This window comes from Microtus ochrogaster, unplaced genomic scaffold (genome assembly GCF_000317375.1).
Source record: "Microtus ochrogaster isolate Prairie Vole_2 unplaced genomic scaffold, MicOch1.0 UNK4, whole genome shotgun sequence".
Classification (NCBI taxonomy): Eukaryota; Metazoa; Chordata; class Mammalia; order Rodentia; family Cricetidae; genus Microtus; species Microtus ochrogaster.
Genome location: NW_004949102.1, coordinates 10,814,964 through 10,831,051, shown reverse-complemented (window position 1 = coordinate 10,831,051; position 16,088 = coordinate 10,814,964). Strand labels below are relative to the sequence as shown.

Genomic DNA, 16,088 nt, shown 5'->3' with positions numbered 1-16,088 from the left:
GTCTTGAACTCACAGAGATCCGCCTGCCTCTGCCTCCCGAGTGCTGGGATTAAAGGCGTGCGCCACCATCGCCCGGCTCCGAGGACAAGACGGAATAAAGGTGAGCAGGACCACCTTCGTGACGATGCCGCTCTGGCCTTGCTGTGGAGGTGGCCTTTGCTATAAACTGTAATGAAAGTCCATAGTAATGGGCTGTTAGGAACGTCAGGGCTGGACTCTTTCAGGAAGTTCTACCGAGGAGGGTTCTCAGAGTGGCTCTTCGTGTTCTCTCAGCATGTCAGGGTGAAGGCGGGAGTCGCACCTAAAGCTCCCTTCCTGACTGTTTACAGAGAACAGCCTTAACCAGTCCTCCAGATACGTGTGCATCCGGGGTGTGTTCATCCTGACAACAGAGTGCACCTCACTCACCGTCACGCTGGTTGTGACTCTGCGCAAGTTTGTGAGCCTCATCTTTTCCATCCTGTACTTCCAGAACCCGTTCACTCTGTGGCACTGTCTGGGCACCTTGTTTGTGTTCATTGGGACCTTAATGTACACAGAGGTGTGGAAGAACCTAGGGACCACAAAGAGTCAGCTGCCAAAGGATGACAAGAAGGACTGAGGTCTGCTGGGGACAGACAGAGCAGTGTTACATGGTAGAGGCCTCGGGCGCAGGTCTGGTCATCATTTCACTTTGGTTAATGTGAGATTACCACAGTATTGAACCCAGCTGGCCAGAGCATCTGGGAAGGATGAGACGCATCTGCTTTTCCTGGCCGCCAGACAGCGTTTGTAGACTTCGCATAGGCATCCCTGAGACAGAATAAACAACACAGACAAGGCTACCAGGCAGACTCTTGGGTAGCCTCTGCATTTGCTTTTCTGTTTGTGTGCCAGAACATCAGAACCACACTTGTTGAATTCCAGGTCCTCTGAGCCACTGGGTTTCCACCCTTGTTGCTACTAACAGCGTTATTGTGACAGCCATTACCCTTCTGTAGCTGTGTACCTCTTTCCCCATCACCCCTCCACACTTCAGCACTTTACAGTGTAGCCCATGTTCCAGGCACAGTCGGGCACTGAGTGATCTGGTGGGCATGTGACAAATTAGACCCCGGGGATGATGCGGCTGAACTCCCTCCAGTGCGATGGGAAAGAGGCGGAGCCCCGGTGATGCGTGAGCTGGATGCTGCTGATGCTGGAGCATCACTTTATTATTTTAATCAGTGCAAGGACCACATGCTTCCTGTACCTGCTGCTTTCTGCTCTTAGAGCGGTCCCGCAGCGCTTGTGGCATACTAGAAAGGAAGAGGTTGGGAGTGGATTGAGAAGAGGGAGCCCTTTCCATCCATCTCCCATATGAAGCTCCTCAGCCGGTTACAGACATGGTGACGGAAGCATGGCCCAGCACAGCTCACTCCATCAGCGCCCTGAGAGACAGTTGTCTCGTGAAGCCACACACACTCATTTTTCAGGTGTGTCTGTGACAAGCTTTAAGGCCTGGTATTTAGAAGGCACCTCTTCCTGTCACTCTGAGAGCCGCCACCTGTCAAATCACTGATTGATACATAGGTGTGAGTGTGATGTATGAGTCAGGTCAAAGCCCACTACCAGAGTGAGGGCTTGATTTCCCATAGATTATCAGACTGTTCCTGATGGGTGTGGGGAGGAGGCTGCATGTGAGCAGAACATGTTTACATACAGAAACACGCCTCCTTGTGCTGATTGTTCTGAAGGTCTGGTTTTCTTGTCATGGATAGTCTTGAGAATGAGTAACCCTGTCAGATAGCACGTGTGTGTGTGTGCTTGTGTGTGCCCTCAGCTGGACTGTATGTGACTGAAGAGTGTGTTGTTTTAGTTCCTCTTTTCTCCACTTAGACCGAGACCCCCATTAACCTTACCTAGCTGTCGGCTCCTCGGCAAGCAGCTAAACTCGCTGTTTCTCTTGCGTATAGACAAAGGCCTTTCATCCTTTTGCTGTGGGCAGACTGTGCTCTTAAACTGAGCCGTGGCTCTCCACGTCTCTGAGACTCACTGTCGTTCTTTATCCCATTGTCTGAAGATTCTTTGATGGGTCTGAACGGCAGCAGTAAAGAGAAGTGCCCCAATCCTCCGGGGCCCTGGGGAAGGCAGTTAAAACGGCCTTGCTTTTTTGTTACATTAAATACAGGCACTGATTCTCCATCTAAGTCCCCAGGTTTACAGACTGACAACTTCCCAGTGCTGGTAATGCTCTATTCACAAAGATGCCGAATTAGATGCGAACTCCATTCATGGACCCAGAAACTCCTTGACTGCCCTGAAATATGTGGTGTCGCTTGGCCCAGCCTTGCTATAAATACCAAGTGTTAAATTTCCCCTTAAAAGGCTGGAATAAAGCGGCCTCTCCTTCCTGTGTAACAGGAGAATCTGCCCCTGAGGCTCCATTCTGATTACTCCTAACAGGACCGAGCCTTCAGCTTCCCTGCGCTCTCCTGTCCATCCCGTGAGAATGATGCAGTTTGTAGTTACCTGAGACTGGCTGATGCAGACAGGATTGAACCGGAGCCGCCATTTCAGAATGTCTGTCCCTCTTAATACGAATACTTTGTGAGTCTTATTAAAAGAGATATAGGGACAAATAGGAGGTCAGGGCACTCACAAAACACGATGTTGAGCTGGAAGGACGGAGCACACCAGGCCCAGCCTGCTTCCTCCTACATGCTAGTTAGATAGAAGAAATGGGTTTAACAGACACTGCTAATACTTTGTAGAATTGCTTTTGTAAAGTTTTTTTGTTTTAATTTTCATTATATATTTTCATTGCACATGGGTCCTGTGGGGGAACATCTTCATACGACTGAGCACATCCTTCCCCTCTGACCCCCCCCTTCCTCCTTGCTGTCCGCCCGTGAGGCCCCTTTCTTCCTCTGTACAGTTTTGCTTCTGCCTTCAGATCACATCTACATCCGTGATTTTCTGTCTCTACACAAAGTCTAGGAACTGCAAATGAGAGAACAGTCTGATGTCTGTCTTTCCTACCCTGGCTGGATTTGCTTACTAGGATTCATCTCCAAATCCATTCATAAAACCATTCCTTAAAAAGCTGTTCCTCTGGCCTGGTTCCTTTTTCCATGTAACAATTTTAAAGAGGCAAATAAGCCATCTTACCAAGGCTAGAGTCAGTGGATGTAGAGATATGTCTACTAAACATCCTTGTTCGTTCAGTTTCAGAAACATTATGTAGTTTAACTCAATGTAGAACTTAAGACATAAGCGTACTTTAGAGCAAGAGTCAGCTAGCACAGGACGCTAGCCAGGAAATGTACTGTTTCTGTGTGCCCACATAACAGTCTGACTGGTGTGTTTGCCGAGGTGGCGGGAGGGGACGGTGGGTGCTTGAGTTCTATTTCATCCCTGCGTCTCCTATAACCAACATTCTGTTGTAAATGTTATCTTTATCACTGTTATTAGAAACATCGCTTCAGCTTTTGAACTTTTTTCTTACAGTACTGAGGATCAAACCCAGGGTTCCATACATATTGTGGATTCTTTTATTTTCTTTTCATCCAACTAAAACAACCAACAATACACTAGCCAGACGTATAGTTCAGTAGGTGATGGGGTTTGCTGTGTGTTTCCTTTTCCCTTCTTCCCGCCTAGTTGACCAAAGCACAGCACTGCAGTTCCCTGCCAGGGTGGTTGGTGTCCCCGTAGCTCCCTCTTCTGGTCTGGGAGAAGCACATGATAGTTGCAAGGGTTCTCAACCTTTGTACCCCTCTTTCTCCCTTCTGGGACCGGGCTTTGGTTTTTGCAGTTTTCTTCCTAGCTGTACCCCGGTCCCTTACTGCACCTGCATTCCGTTTGCTATTTCCTACTGAGCAATACCTGTCATTCTTGCTCATGCCTCTGTTCTTTGGGGCCTCTTGCTATCTTTTTAGGAGTTTTATAGGGTGTTTATATCTGTCCAGCATGTTTTATATAGTGTTCCTGTAAGCGAAGCGCTGCTGGAAAAGTGCAGTGTATAGGGAACATGGCAGTGTTTAAAGGGAGTGTGAACACGGAAGCTTTGTCTGAACTGTCTGCATATTCTTTTCCAGCCCAAGAGCAGAGAATCCCTGCTACCTGTCTCTTCTTACTTGATTCCTTTTAGCCTAGAGATGGGGAAGGGGAAATGCCAAGTCAGGGATAATTCTAAATCAGTGAATTAGCTGCGGGTGGTGGAAATGATGTCGGAGAAGCAGTTTGAGTGAATCTGAGCAGGTGAGACACGTGCGCTCGGAGAAACCACATTGTAAAGATCTGAAACTAAGGTCCTCTCTGCGGCTAGAAGCAGATAGAATTAGGAGTTCTGCTCGTGCTAGATCAACAAAGCGTTTTGGTCTCAGTTGGCTTTCTGCTGAAGTTGACCGAATCTTGTCTGTGGAAGTTCATGCTAACATTGAGAGAACTGCCAGCGTAGACGAAATGCGCTCATTTTCCCTATTGGTTGGCGTAGTGTTTGGAAATAAGTACGAATAATATTTAAGTACATATTCAAGTCTTGGAATATATCTGCTATGACCAGAGCCAGGGTGGGAGACCGATGCCTCTCAACTTTATAGTGTATTCTCTCTTTCTAGAAGTTTCCTCCCTGTAGACATTCTAGGAATGGAAGGGGCTGGGGAGCATGCATAATTCATTTCTGAACTGCCGGCGCCTGGCACAGTGTCTGACATGTGTTACATGAGGAAATGAATGCTTGCCAAGGCCTCCTCCTCACTCTTCATAACGGTTCCTCACAACTATTCCCAGTTCTCATTAGCTGGCTAGTGAGAAAGCCAAGCAAGGGGACATACCCCAGTGACTCCAGCCATGAGAAGGAACGGGGGCTGTTATTGGCGATGGGTGTAGAGTGCTATCCTGCTTTCGGCTGCCTTGATGCCGGGTGGTAGGAGGGATGAGACTGGTGTGTGCATTGCCATGGAGAATTGATGCTCAGGAAGACGCTCACCAGGAGCTCGTTACAGACTCCTTAAGGGTTTTGAAGTGGCTTCCTGGTGACCGCCACACTCCCATCTCGCAGCCACTGAAGTCTGTTGCTGACTGCTGCCTGGAGAGCTGTGTGTATTTGTCTACACTGAGTATCACAGGCATTTGCCCAGAGCTTTGCCTGCAGAATCACCAGCAAGAGGCAAGCAGCAAAAGAGCCAGAGACAGAAAAGGCCTGGTCTGCACTTGAACATGTGATGCCTTTGACAGATTGAGTTAATTTACATCTTTAATGGTGGAAGGTAGACTCCTCAAGCAAAGTGGGAGGCGGCCTTATTTCCCAGCCACACAGAAAGCCTCTGGGCTTCCTCATGTTGGCTGTTTGCCTTCTTTCCAGAGAATGGCCTCAGCCTCCCCAAAAAAGGGTGATTTGAAAAGTTACAAATTATGGAAGCGAGGATCTTACTCATTCAGCCTCTGAGCGCTTCATTGAGTATTTCATTTCAAGAACAAAGATCCGAAAAGAAGGGAGCCTGTAGCAGCCGAACAGCCAGAAGACATCAGTGAGCATTCAGACTCGGAGCTGTGTAAATATCAGACATCACTGCCAGCCTTATGAGATATTCGAGCAGTTAAGGAGGAAAGGAAGGTTCTTTGAATAAAATGCTTTGCCGCACTGAATGCGTCTGTTTACCTTCGTTTCTTATAAAGAGCCATTTTTCACCTCTGAAAAAAACTCATCAGACATCTGGTTTTTATCTTGGATTTGCAATCATTGTTTCTTAATAAAAGTGATAAATCCCTGCAGGTGCATCCAATCACCATTGCCTTCAGGGGCTTGTGTGTGGTTCAAGAGCGCTCCCTCCTTTCCTTGCGTGTGGTGGGACGTTCCACTGTGGGCCATTGTCAGCAGCTAATGTCGTACAGCTGGACCAGGAAGAGGCCCCTTCCTAGGCTACTGCCTGATTCTGCTTCCCAAGTTTAAAGTAGACTGGCCAACCTCTGGGATCCTAGAAGATTGTGGTAGCATCTGCGGCCAATCTCTCCAAAATGTTGATTTTTAAAATTCTGTGTGACCAGCCCCCTTTCTCTATAAACTACATGACTTTTACATAAATCTTTTACACAGAAGTCACACATGCGCCAGGCAGCTTGCCATTAGGTCTGTTGGTAGTCGGGCTGTGCAGTAACATGCATGTGCAAACAAAAATGCAAGATGCGTTAAGGATCCCTCCTCTTCACAGCTGTCATGGGTCTCTGTCAGGCAGAAGTGGGGGGGGGTGTAAGTAGTCCCCAGCCTACAGTTTTGAACTGGAATGACCCGGAGTCCCCGCATGCTAACGTCACACGGCATAAAACATGTTGGACTCTATAGAATGTTCTGATCTGCAGGCCTGAGAAGAGGCAGCTCTCGAGATGGTAGGTTATGGTTTGGTTCAGCTCTTGAGTAACCCGTGTGTTTTCATGAGCAGAGTGCTCTTGTACATGGTGCCCTGAGGTTCTGATACCAGCAGCATAACAGTTGTTTGTACAGCCCCCACAGATCTCTACCCCAGATGCCACTCGCTGGGAAGAGTCACCAGCGCTTGGGAAGATGTCACAGAAACCAGCTTCCTAGGTCCCCCTTCTTACACGATCATTCCAGCACCTATCAAAAAGAGTGCATATCACTGAGTTTTCTGTTCGTGTCACAAAGTCTCTTTCCCAGGGGGAAAAAAAAAAAAACAAAACACGTGACTATTCAGGATTTGTCAACAGCCAAAGCTTTTAGCGATGTTCTTTATCTGCAAATTAATGTAGTCATCTCATCATTAAATTGAAGCTATTTTAGGTGTGATTGTTTCCTAATCAGCACTAGCATATGTTACCATACACGACTGTGAAGCACACACGCACTCGGAAGTCAAGTGAGCTCATAATGATAATCGCTGGAATTTATCACAGTGAAAGAAGTGGATTGCACAAACACACATTCGTGTGGGGTTCCCAGAATCTCTAACATTGGGTTTTGATAGTTATATAATGCAACCCCCATGGGAAACCAGCAGTGTAAGGGAAATTAGTTTTTTTTTGACACACCGGGAGCCTGAGGTAACACCTAACTTACCTCAACTGTCCCTGTGTTAGAGCTGGGTTTTGAGCTGTTAGACTCCAGAAGCTGGGCTTTCTGTACTCTGCCACCTCTAAAGTCCCAGGAATGAGAGATTCGTATCTGCCTCTACTCGCTGGTATAAATCTCCACGTGCTAAATGCCGGCAATGCACCTCAACTCTTCCCAGAGGATCGGCTTTGCTGCTCCCAGAGCTCATGCCCTATTCTCTAGTACAAACAAGAAAAGGAAGACCTACATTGGAGCACTAGACTGAGCTCCCAAGGTCCAAATGAGAAGCAGAAGGACGGAGAACAGGAGCAAGGAAGTCGGGGGGGGGGGGGGGGGGTGCACCCACCCGCTGAGATGGTGGGGCTGATCTAATAGGAGCTTACCAAGGCCAGCTGGACTGGGTCTGATGGAACATGTGATCAAACCTGACTCTCTGAACATGGCGGACAATGAGGGCTGACTGAGAAGCCAAGGACAATAGCACTGGGGTTTTTTTTTGTTTGTTTTTGTTTTTTGTTTTTTTTTAGTTTTTCGAGACAGGGTTTCTCTGTGGCTTTGGAGCCTGTCCTGGAACTAGCTCTGTAGACCAGGCTGGTCTCGAACTCACAGAGATCCGCCTGCCTCTGCCTCCCTGTGCTGGTAGCACTGGGTTTTGATCCTACTGCATGTACTGGCTTTGTGGGAGCCTAGTCTGTTTGCATGCTCACCTTCCTAGACTAGACCTGGATGGAGGGGGGAGGACCTTGGACTTCCCACAGGGCAGGGAACCCTGACTGTTCTTTGGACTGGAGAGGGAGGGGGAGGGGCACGGAGAGGGAAATGGGAGGAGGTGGAAATTTTTAATAATAATAAAACAATAAAAAAAGAAAGAAAAGAAAACCTTAGAAATCTGGTCACAAGACAGGCCAGGGCTGGTTCCTCGGTGTTCACACCAGAAGGTACTGTCTCTCCTGGTGCTCAAGCACATAACTTAACCAACACTGTCAGATGTGAAGCAGAACGTAATTACATCACAGCTTTTACAATGATTTGCTTAGGTCTCCGTAGTTTGCAGAATGTTTAATGTGTGTGTTAACTGTTCTTTTCATCTCTCCCGGTTCTGTTCCAGAAAGCATTTTAATTAGGTTATCTCATCTACCTGGCTAAGAGCCATCCCCGAATTAGACTTTGATAACGAATCTTCACCCATTCTATGAGGATCATTACGAGAGTTTTCAGCTTTCATGATTCAGGATCTCTGGCACTGATGAAGTGTACTGCATTCCCCATTATCCACTAGGTTGCCTCAACCCTCCATTAAATGAGAATTAGTGCGAGAGTGTTGCCCAGGCCTAGCTCTAGACAACGGCCTCTGCAGATGCATTTGCAAATGCAATTCTTTCAGGAAATGAAAACTGTCGTCCTTTTATAAAAATTGCATCAGCATTGTATGGAGCTGCATAGAACAGGAACCCCAGTTTAGCCCCTTAACCCAGCACTTTACTCTTTACAAGGATGGATGGGTTGGGGTTGGCACGATCCCCCCACCCCAGGAAATGGCAGAAATTGCTGTAAAATGGCAGGGCTACAGCAGGTGGATACAGACACCAGAGAGCAAGCCAATGGCTTCTGCTTTGTCCTCCAGCCAGATCTTAGGAGTGCTGTTCGTCTTTATTTCTGTCCCTGTTTCTGTGAGAAGGAAGCCTGACAAAAGCAGCTTAGGGGAAAAAGAGTGTGTTGGCTCCACGTTGCAGGTCTCATAGCAGAGAAGTCACAGTGGGAGGAGCTTGGAGACGCTGATCCCATCAGTAATCAGCAAGGAAGGTGTGTTGTTTTCTCCACTTGAGCAGTCCTGGACCCGGCCTGGGAATGGTGCCGCTCACAGTGTGCTCACCTCAGTACAGCCAAGCTAATCCCTCCCAGGCCTATCCAGGGGTGATTCTAGATTCTAGAAACTGGCAACACTTGCCATCACATCAGAGGAATTCATCTAAGATTTCTGCTGGGAAAGATGGAAAAATGCAGATTCCAAGAATCCCAAGCTCTCTGATACAGGGAGAAATTAGATAGAGAAATAAGATTGAACTTCCCACCCATGATGCTACACCCTTCATCCTTGCAGAGAATGTCTGAATGATAACACTCAACTTCTGGACCAATCAGTTAACAGCATGCTTCTGCCTACTCTGCTGCCATGGCTTGGCTATGTCCCCCAAAGTTTCACACGCTGGAATTTTGCCCCCTAGTGTGGCAACATTGAGGTGGTAGACTGTGGTTTGGATGTGAAGTGTTCTCTCCAAGAGCTTGTGTTGGAAGCGTTGTCACCAACATAACATTCAGAGGTAGGGCTTTGGGGGGTTAATTAGAAAATAAGGACTCTTAGCTAATCAGTGGACCTAACACGAGGATGGAGTCATAATCTGATGATATTATTAGGAAATAATAGCCACTAGAAAGTGTGATCTAGTTTGGAGGAAGCCAGCCATTGAGAGCATGCCTTCAGAGTCTCCCCAATGGCTTCCTGTCCACTGGGAAGTCAGCGGCTCTGCTTCACCATACTTCCTCCACCCTGGTGTTTGTTTGCCTCCTAGACATCACTGTGATGGAAGTCAGCACCCTGGCATTGAGACCTCTGAAACCTGGAACCAAGTAAATGTTTCTTTCCCTTAGCAATTATTTCCAGGTGTTTTATTGCAGTGGCAGATCACTTATGTGCTGGACCATAAAAGTGGGACCCAGTGACAAGCATTAGTTTCTTGTGAGGGTCTGCCTCAGAAGGGGATTAGCTTGACAGGCTTTTTATAAAAAGAGCAAGTGTGGGTCCCGAATCACTCAGGTTCTGTGATTTCTTTTGTTGGACCCTGAAGTCCAATCACCGAGGAGGAGTCGCCCCAAGAGACCACTTTCACACCACAGTTGATGTAAAAGCAAGAGGATTTAATTAATTCTGTTGCGACAGGGTCCTTCAGCATTCGAGAAGCCAAAACACCCCGAATGCCTGTCACAAGCCATTTTTAAAGCAAAAAGCCATAGAAAGGAGGGGGGGACTCAGGGTTGTTCTTCAACTATTAGGATTGGCTTATTCAAAGGGCTATTAACAATGATTGGTCTAAGCCAGGGCTGGAGGGCAGTTGCCAGATCAGGTGAGGTAAGAGGAAACATTTGAGGGTTACTTTGACCCCTTTCCAGGGATTAAGTCAAAACATCAGGAACTGAGTCAACACCAAGGGTTATCTTGCCCCTATCCCAATAACTGAGTTCTATTTGGAGAACACTCACAAGGACTCAGGGAGATGGAAAATCCCCAACATCCCAGTATGTGCACGTGAAGTTGTTAGGTCCTTGGTTCCCAGGGGAGGGGGGAGCACTAATGCTGAAAAGCCTCAGAGTTGTCCTAGAGTTTTTCACTTTTACATTTCCCCACTACATTTTGACAGAAATGAGGCCCTGCCTGGACATCTGTTATACTTGAACTTTCAGAACTATGAGCCACATAAACTTGCCCCCCCCCATCACTGCTACCTGGCTGTCCCTCAGGCAAAGGGTCATGCTGTCATCCCCTCAAGGATCCAAAGTCCCCAACTCACCATGTCTAGTTGGTTATTTTCTAAAGCCAGAGAAATTGGAAGTTAACCACACTTCTTATATGAGATGGGGGAGGGCGTACAGATTATGAAAATACAATCAATTTGTGAGGCATAAAATCTATAGTTCCAAGGCTTTGCTTTAAATAACTCCTCATGCGGCCATCACTAGTGCTGATGATGCTCTTACTCCACTCAGCTGTTACTGCCAGCCAGCTCCTTGGGTGTCAGAGTCTTGCCCTTGTAGAATGACCCAACCCTTCCCTCTTGAAGAGTCTGACCCTGTCCTGCTTAGAGCAGAGGAGGAGCCTTCATTAACTCTTAGCTCTGGACATGGAAGCACTATGGAGTTCCCTGTGGATCGCCTCCACTTTCAAGTCTTCATGATGCAACAGGAAGCCTGTCTTCCCTAGACTGCTGCCTCAGTTTCCCCAGCCGCTACTGTAATCCCTCCCTTTGTTGTTTCAGTGGTGGAAAAAAGCAAATGCATATGGCGAGAGTGAACCGCTGCTGCGGTCTGCTCACCCCATGACTTGTTTCTTTGGAATGACAACTTTAAGCTGAGCAGCCCTTCAAGGTGCAGACACAAGGAACAAAGTGTCCCGTGTGTGTTATTGGGGATAATAGTGAGGTGCTTTGGCATCTCCTTGTTTTCCACCTGTGAGTGAAAAGGCCCAGTCTATAGGCTGCAGTTCAGATATACACCACATCTTGTAGGTTTTCATTCATTTTACTCTGTGTATGTTGAGAAGGATTTCAGTCAACCAGGATGTATCAACTTACCTGGATCCTTTTTCTTTGCAGACATATGGTCAGTTTCAGATGTCTGTTGCTGCTTTACTATGACTTGAATGGCATAAGGAGATTTAGCTACCTCCATCTGCCTATGATGTCTTCCTTAGACACTGACACATGCAAATGCCACGCACGTACATTTGCGGTGGTTTTGCTGCAAATTCCAAGAGCTAATTTTTTTCTTTCTCTTTTGAAGGCTCCCCAGACTCCCCCTCCCCTCCTTGGTAAATGTGTTAAATCTTGGAAAAGATGTTATCAAAGGGAGAAAAACAGGTGGGAAAGAAAGAGATGAAAACACCCTGACAGTTCACTTCTGTTTTGCAGCTGTGAGAGCCGTTGTTGGAATTGTTACCTCCCTTACCGAGATAATTAATTCTCTTTTTTAAAAAAGAGAAGGCACGTCTCCTTCCTTCAATCAGTGTCAACAGCCAATTACTCTCTTTCATCACCCGGAGTGGAATAACACAAATGTTATCAAGGAAGAAAACAGTTGGCCCGACAAGATTAGCAATTCACTCTGTCTTAATCTTCTAATCACATGGTATGCAGCAGTTTACAGTAATATGCACCCAAATTTGCTAGTAGATCATTCTAGAAAGGCCCCATGGAAATCCTCCATCGCATCCTCTGCATTTGGTGCAGAAGAGCATGTCTTCCTGTAAGAGACATGAGATGAATTGAGACCAGCTCCTCCTCGCAGAGTTTTTCCTCATCCATTACCCTCTGCAGAAGGCTGTTAATTATGTAAAGAGAGTCATACCCAATAGAATATATAACTGGGAATGGCTTTTAGGGGGAACAGAAAAATCAAAGGCAGCTGATGGTGACAGAAGGTTTGTCACCAGCAATAAGATTAGCATTTTGCTGTCATCTTTTGGGAAACAAAAGGCTTCTAGTCTTTATGAAGGTCAGGCATTTGTTGTGCCGTTTGGAATTTGTCCCAAAAGTCTTTGGGAAGCCCAGCTTTGTTATTGGTGCTCAAAAATCACAGTCCTCACTCAAGGTGTGAGTATGATGTTGGATTATGACAGAAATGACACTTGTAATTGACAGGGGAAAACTGATTGAAAAAACCAGCCCCGTTTCTGGCAGGGTGGTGATATTGTCAGACTCCGTCTTTGCCAGCTTCTTTAGCTCCTTTAAGCAGGAGTGGGGAGATGAACAGTGTGATGCTCAGAAGATGAAGGAAGGATTCTGTCCATTCTTGGTTACCAGGTACCTTGAAGCCTGGTGACCCTGCAGCTCCAGTGGCTGCCCCTCAACACATGGCCTTGACTTTCTCCTTGTGTGTTGTTACTCTTAGAATTTCCTACCAGTGTACAAACTCTTTGGCCATAGAAGCAAAAAGGACTTGAAGTGGGGCAGTTAATGCCAAACAAAGGGCTTTCAAGGAAGAGCAGGGTAGGAAGCCAAAGGCAGATTCATGCTTAGGAGAACAGTATAGGGTAGACATTATTCCCTGCCACGGAATTGAGGAAGGAATGGGGGCTTGGTTCAGAGTTTTCTAATGATCCACCTGACATTAGAGTCCCCCCTCCATGGAGGAAGTGATACCCTTTGTGGTATATGCCAAATCAGGTACCCTGGCCATTGATACTGCATCCATTCCCATCCCTTGACTTGAAACCTGAAGGGGAAGTTCTGCTTCCTGGGTGGCCACAGAGCCTTCAACCAATCTTAGAAGATCCCTAAAAGCAGAACAATCATACTATTCCTTCAAACCCTGCCGTTGAGGAACCCAGAAGGCATTCCCAACTTGCCAAAACATAATTTCTCCCAGGGTATCTCTAGCAAACTATTTGGGGAAGCTGTCGAGGGGAAAAAATGGACATTGCCTCAAGGCAGGAGGGCTTGTGACCCTATGGATACATATCTCAGGCAAGTATGATGACTGGGTCCCATGGTGATCTCAACAGGAATCACCCACACAGCAAGATCACAATATTTTCTAATAAAAATAACCTCAGGTCCCCAAAGCATCCTTAAGTAGCCTAAATGTAGCCATGGTTGATAATTTATGGAAGGCAGCAATGCTGAGCATGGCGCTTGACAATCTCCCGCCAAGAGCGAATGAAAGTGTCTGTCGCAAAGTAAACAGAACTCTGCATACCCCTGCGGATGCTGCATGCTGAGGCCACAAATATGCTTCACGGTGACAGCCACAAGCTTTCCGAGTGCTGATAGAAAATATGTTATGTACCTCCTTCACTCCTGATGCCCAGAATGCCCTCAAGGGATGATGCCAACCTTCTGTTTTGCAAACCAGGAAGATATGATGATAAACAAAATTTCAGAATACATGGTGAAGTAGCCCATTACTGACAATGTGCTATGAAGGATTAAGAATTCATGGTGGTTTGAAAGAAAATGGCCCCCAAAGGGAGTGGCACTGTTGAAGGAAATGTGTCACTATAGGGGCGAGCTTCGAGGTCTCTTTAGCACAAGCTTCCCTCGGTGTGACTTTCAGTCAACTTCCTGTTGCCTGCAAGTTGTAGATCTCTCAACTGTTCCTCCACACCACATCTGCCTGCACACCACATCTGCCTACACACCGCCATGCTCCCTGTCATGATGACAATGGACTGAGCCTCTGAAACTGTAAGCCACCACCTCAATTAAATGTTTTCTTTCTAAGAGTTGCCATGGTGATGGTGTCTCTTCACAGCAATAAAATCCCCAACTAACTGTTCCTATTTATGCCCATCATGGTGGTGTATGCCTTTAATTCCAGCACTCAGGAGGCAAAGGCTGGCAGATCTCTGAGTTCAAGGCCAGTCTTGTCTGTAAGAGTTCCAAGACAACCAGGGCTGTTACATACAGCATCCCTGTCTCAAAAGGCAAACAAAAAAATTGTTTCTATTTTTAAAGCTCTGCCTGGCAGCATGCACCTGCGACTCTAAGGCTAGGTGGTGGTGGTGGGGCTAACAGGCCAGCCACGGTAGACAAATGGCAAGATCCAGGCTCAGTGAGACCCTGTCTCAAAAAGCTGGGTGGAGAATGATGATACCTGAAGTCAACTTCTGTCCTCCCATGTGTGCACATGTGTACAGACCCACACAGAGAGGAGGGGGGGAGACAGGAATTGCTATTTTTAAGTATGCTATCCTAATTAATTGATTGATTTCTAGAGACTCCTAAGCCAAAAATAGTATCAAGATGAACATATCTGGTACTGGTGCCACAGCATACATTTGGTATATTGCTTTTTAGACCAGGCTGGTCTCGAACTCACAGAGATCTGCCTACCTCTGCCTCCCAAGTGCTGGGATTAAAGGCATGCACCACCACCACCCAGTGTTCTTTTAGCTCCCCCCACCACACACACCTTTATACCATATGCCAATCTGAGGATCTGATTAAATAGATAGTTCTCAGCTGTTTCATCCACTTACAACGGCTTTGTATATACTTCTTTTGTTCTTTAGAACCCGTTTTAATGAGTGTGACAGTCTAGTATGTGGGGGTTTCATGGTTATTTAAGTAAATCCATTCGTGTAATGTCTCTCATCTTTTAAGGATCCCATGAAAATCTTCATTATAAATCCATCTGCATTGATCAGAGTTCTTTCTTAGAAAATATCCCTTGAAGTGGATGTCCTGGTCCACAGAGTATGAAGATTTTCAGATTTCGAGATACACAGGGTCAACATTTTGTGGCTCTATACATCACATAATCAATCAGTCAGCTATTTCCTGGGCAAGCTACTATATACAAAGTGCTGGGCACGAGGAATGTGTTGGCCAGCAGGCTCCCTTGATCTCACAGAATTTATCCTTGAGACTCTCAACCTGAGAACAAGAATTTCTTGTAAATTCAGAGTTAAGTTTCGTGCAGAATTGAGACTGTCATAAGGAAAAAGAAAGAAGGAAAGGCAAGCTCTGCCTCCCGTCATGCCATGCATGCACATGAGTCCCACACACGCATGGCCCTAAAGTACGCTAAGCAATGTGGCAGCCGTCAGCACCCATAAGCTGTGCCTTATGTTTAGTTAGTTAAGGTCATTGAGGAATATAGAAACCGAATTGACTCCAAATGGTTCCTAAAGGGAGAAATAGAAAACATTTACTCATTTCCCAACTTAAAAATGAAGAGGAATAATTCACATACCAAAGGACCATTTTTTTTTTAGCAAGTTATCTAAAACAGGAAGGTTAGGAATGGGACAGTTAGGAGGAAGAGCGGGCCTCCTGGGGATTCCTGTATGACGTGATGGGTTGAGCTGACGTGGATGGGGTTTCTGCCTGTTCCAAGTCTGGTGAGAAGAGCAACAAGAGAGAGGAAGAAGGCAGGACAACATATCCACGTACTAAACCCATGGAGCCTTCACACTCAGAATCTACGTAGAACTTCTAAAGCCAACAAAGAAATAATTCATCTTTTTTAAGGAAAAAAGAGAATATAAAAGACATGAACAGTCCATCATGAGACATATTTCTCAGAACAGAAAAAATTCAATGGTCAAAAACCATGAAAGGACACTCGGTCTCAGGAACAGGGGGATGTGTCCAGAATTCAGATGATACAGTACATCACGTGTGTCATACTGCCTGAAATTGAAAAGCCAGAACATACTAAATATGGACAAGGATTGTATCTGTTAAAGCTTCTCCCAGTCAGTGGGTTGCCTTTTTGTCTTAGTGACAGTGTCCTTTGCTTTACAGAAGCTTCTCAGTCTCAGGAGGTCCCATTTATTCAATGA

General features: G+C 46.3%; 1 protein-coding gene across 1 annotated transcript in view; it reads left to right on the top strand.

Annotated features, from left to right (window-relative positions):
- Positions 1-850, top strand: part of Slc35b4 (solute carrier family 35 member B4) — a 21,669-nt gene extending 20,819 nt beyond the window's left edge. The window contains exon 10 of the mRNA XM_005365802.3: positions 355-850. Within this exon, the coding sequence (XP_005365859.1) occupies positions 355-601 (247 nt within the window). The 3' untranslated portion in view covers positions 602-850. The remainder of the gene's footprint in view (positions 1-354) is intronic.
- Positions 851-16,088: the final 15,238 nt, after the last annotated feature.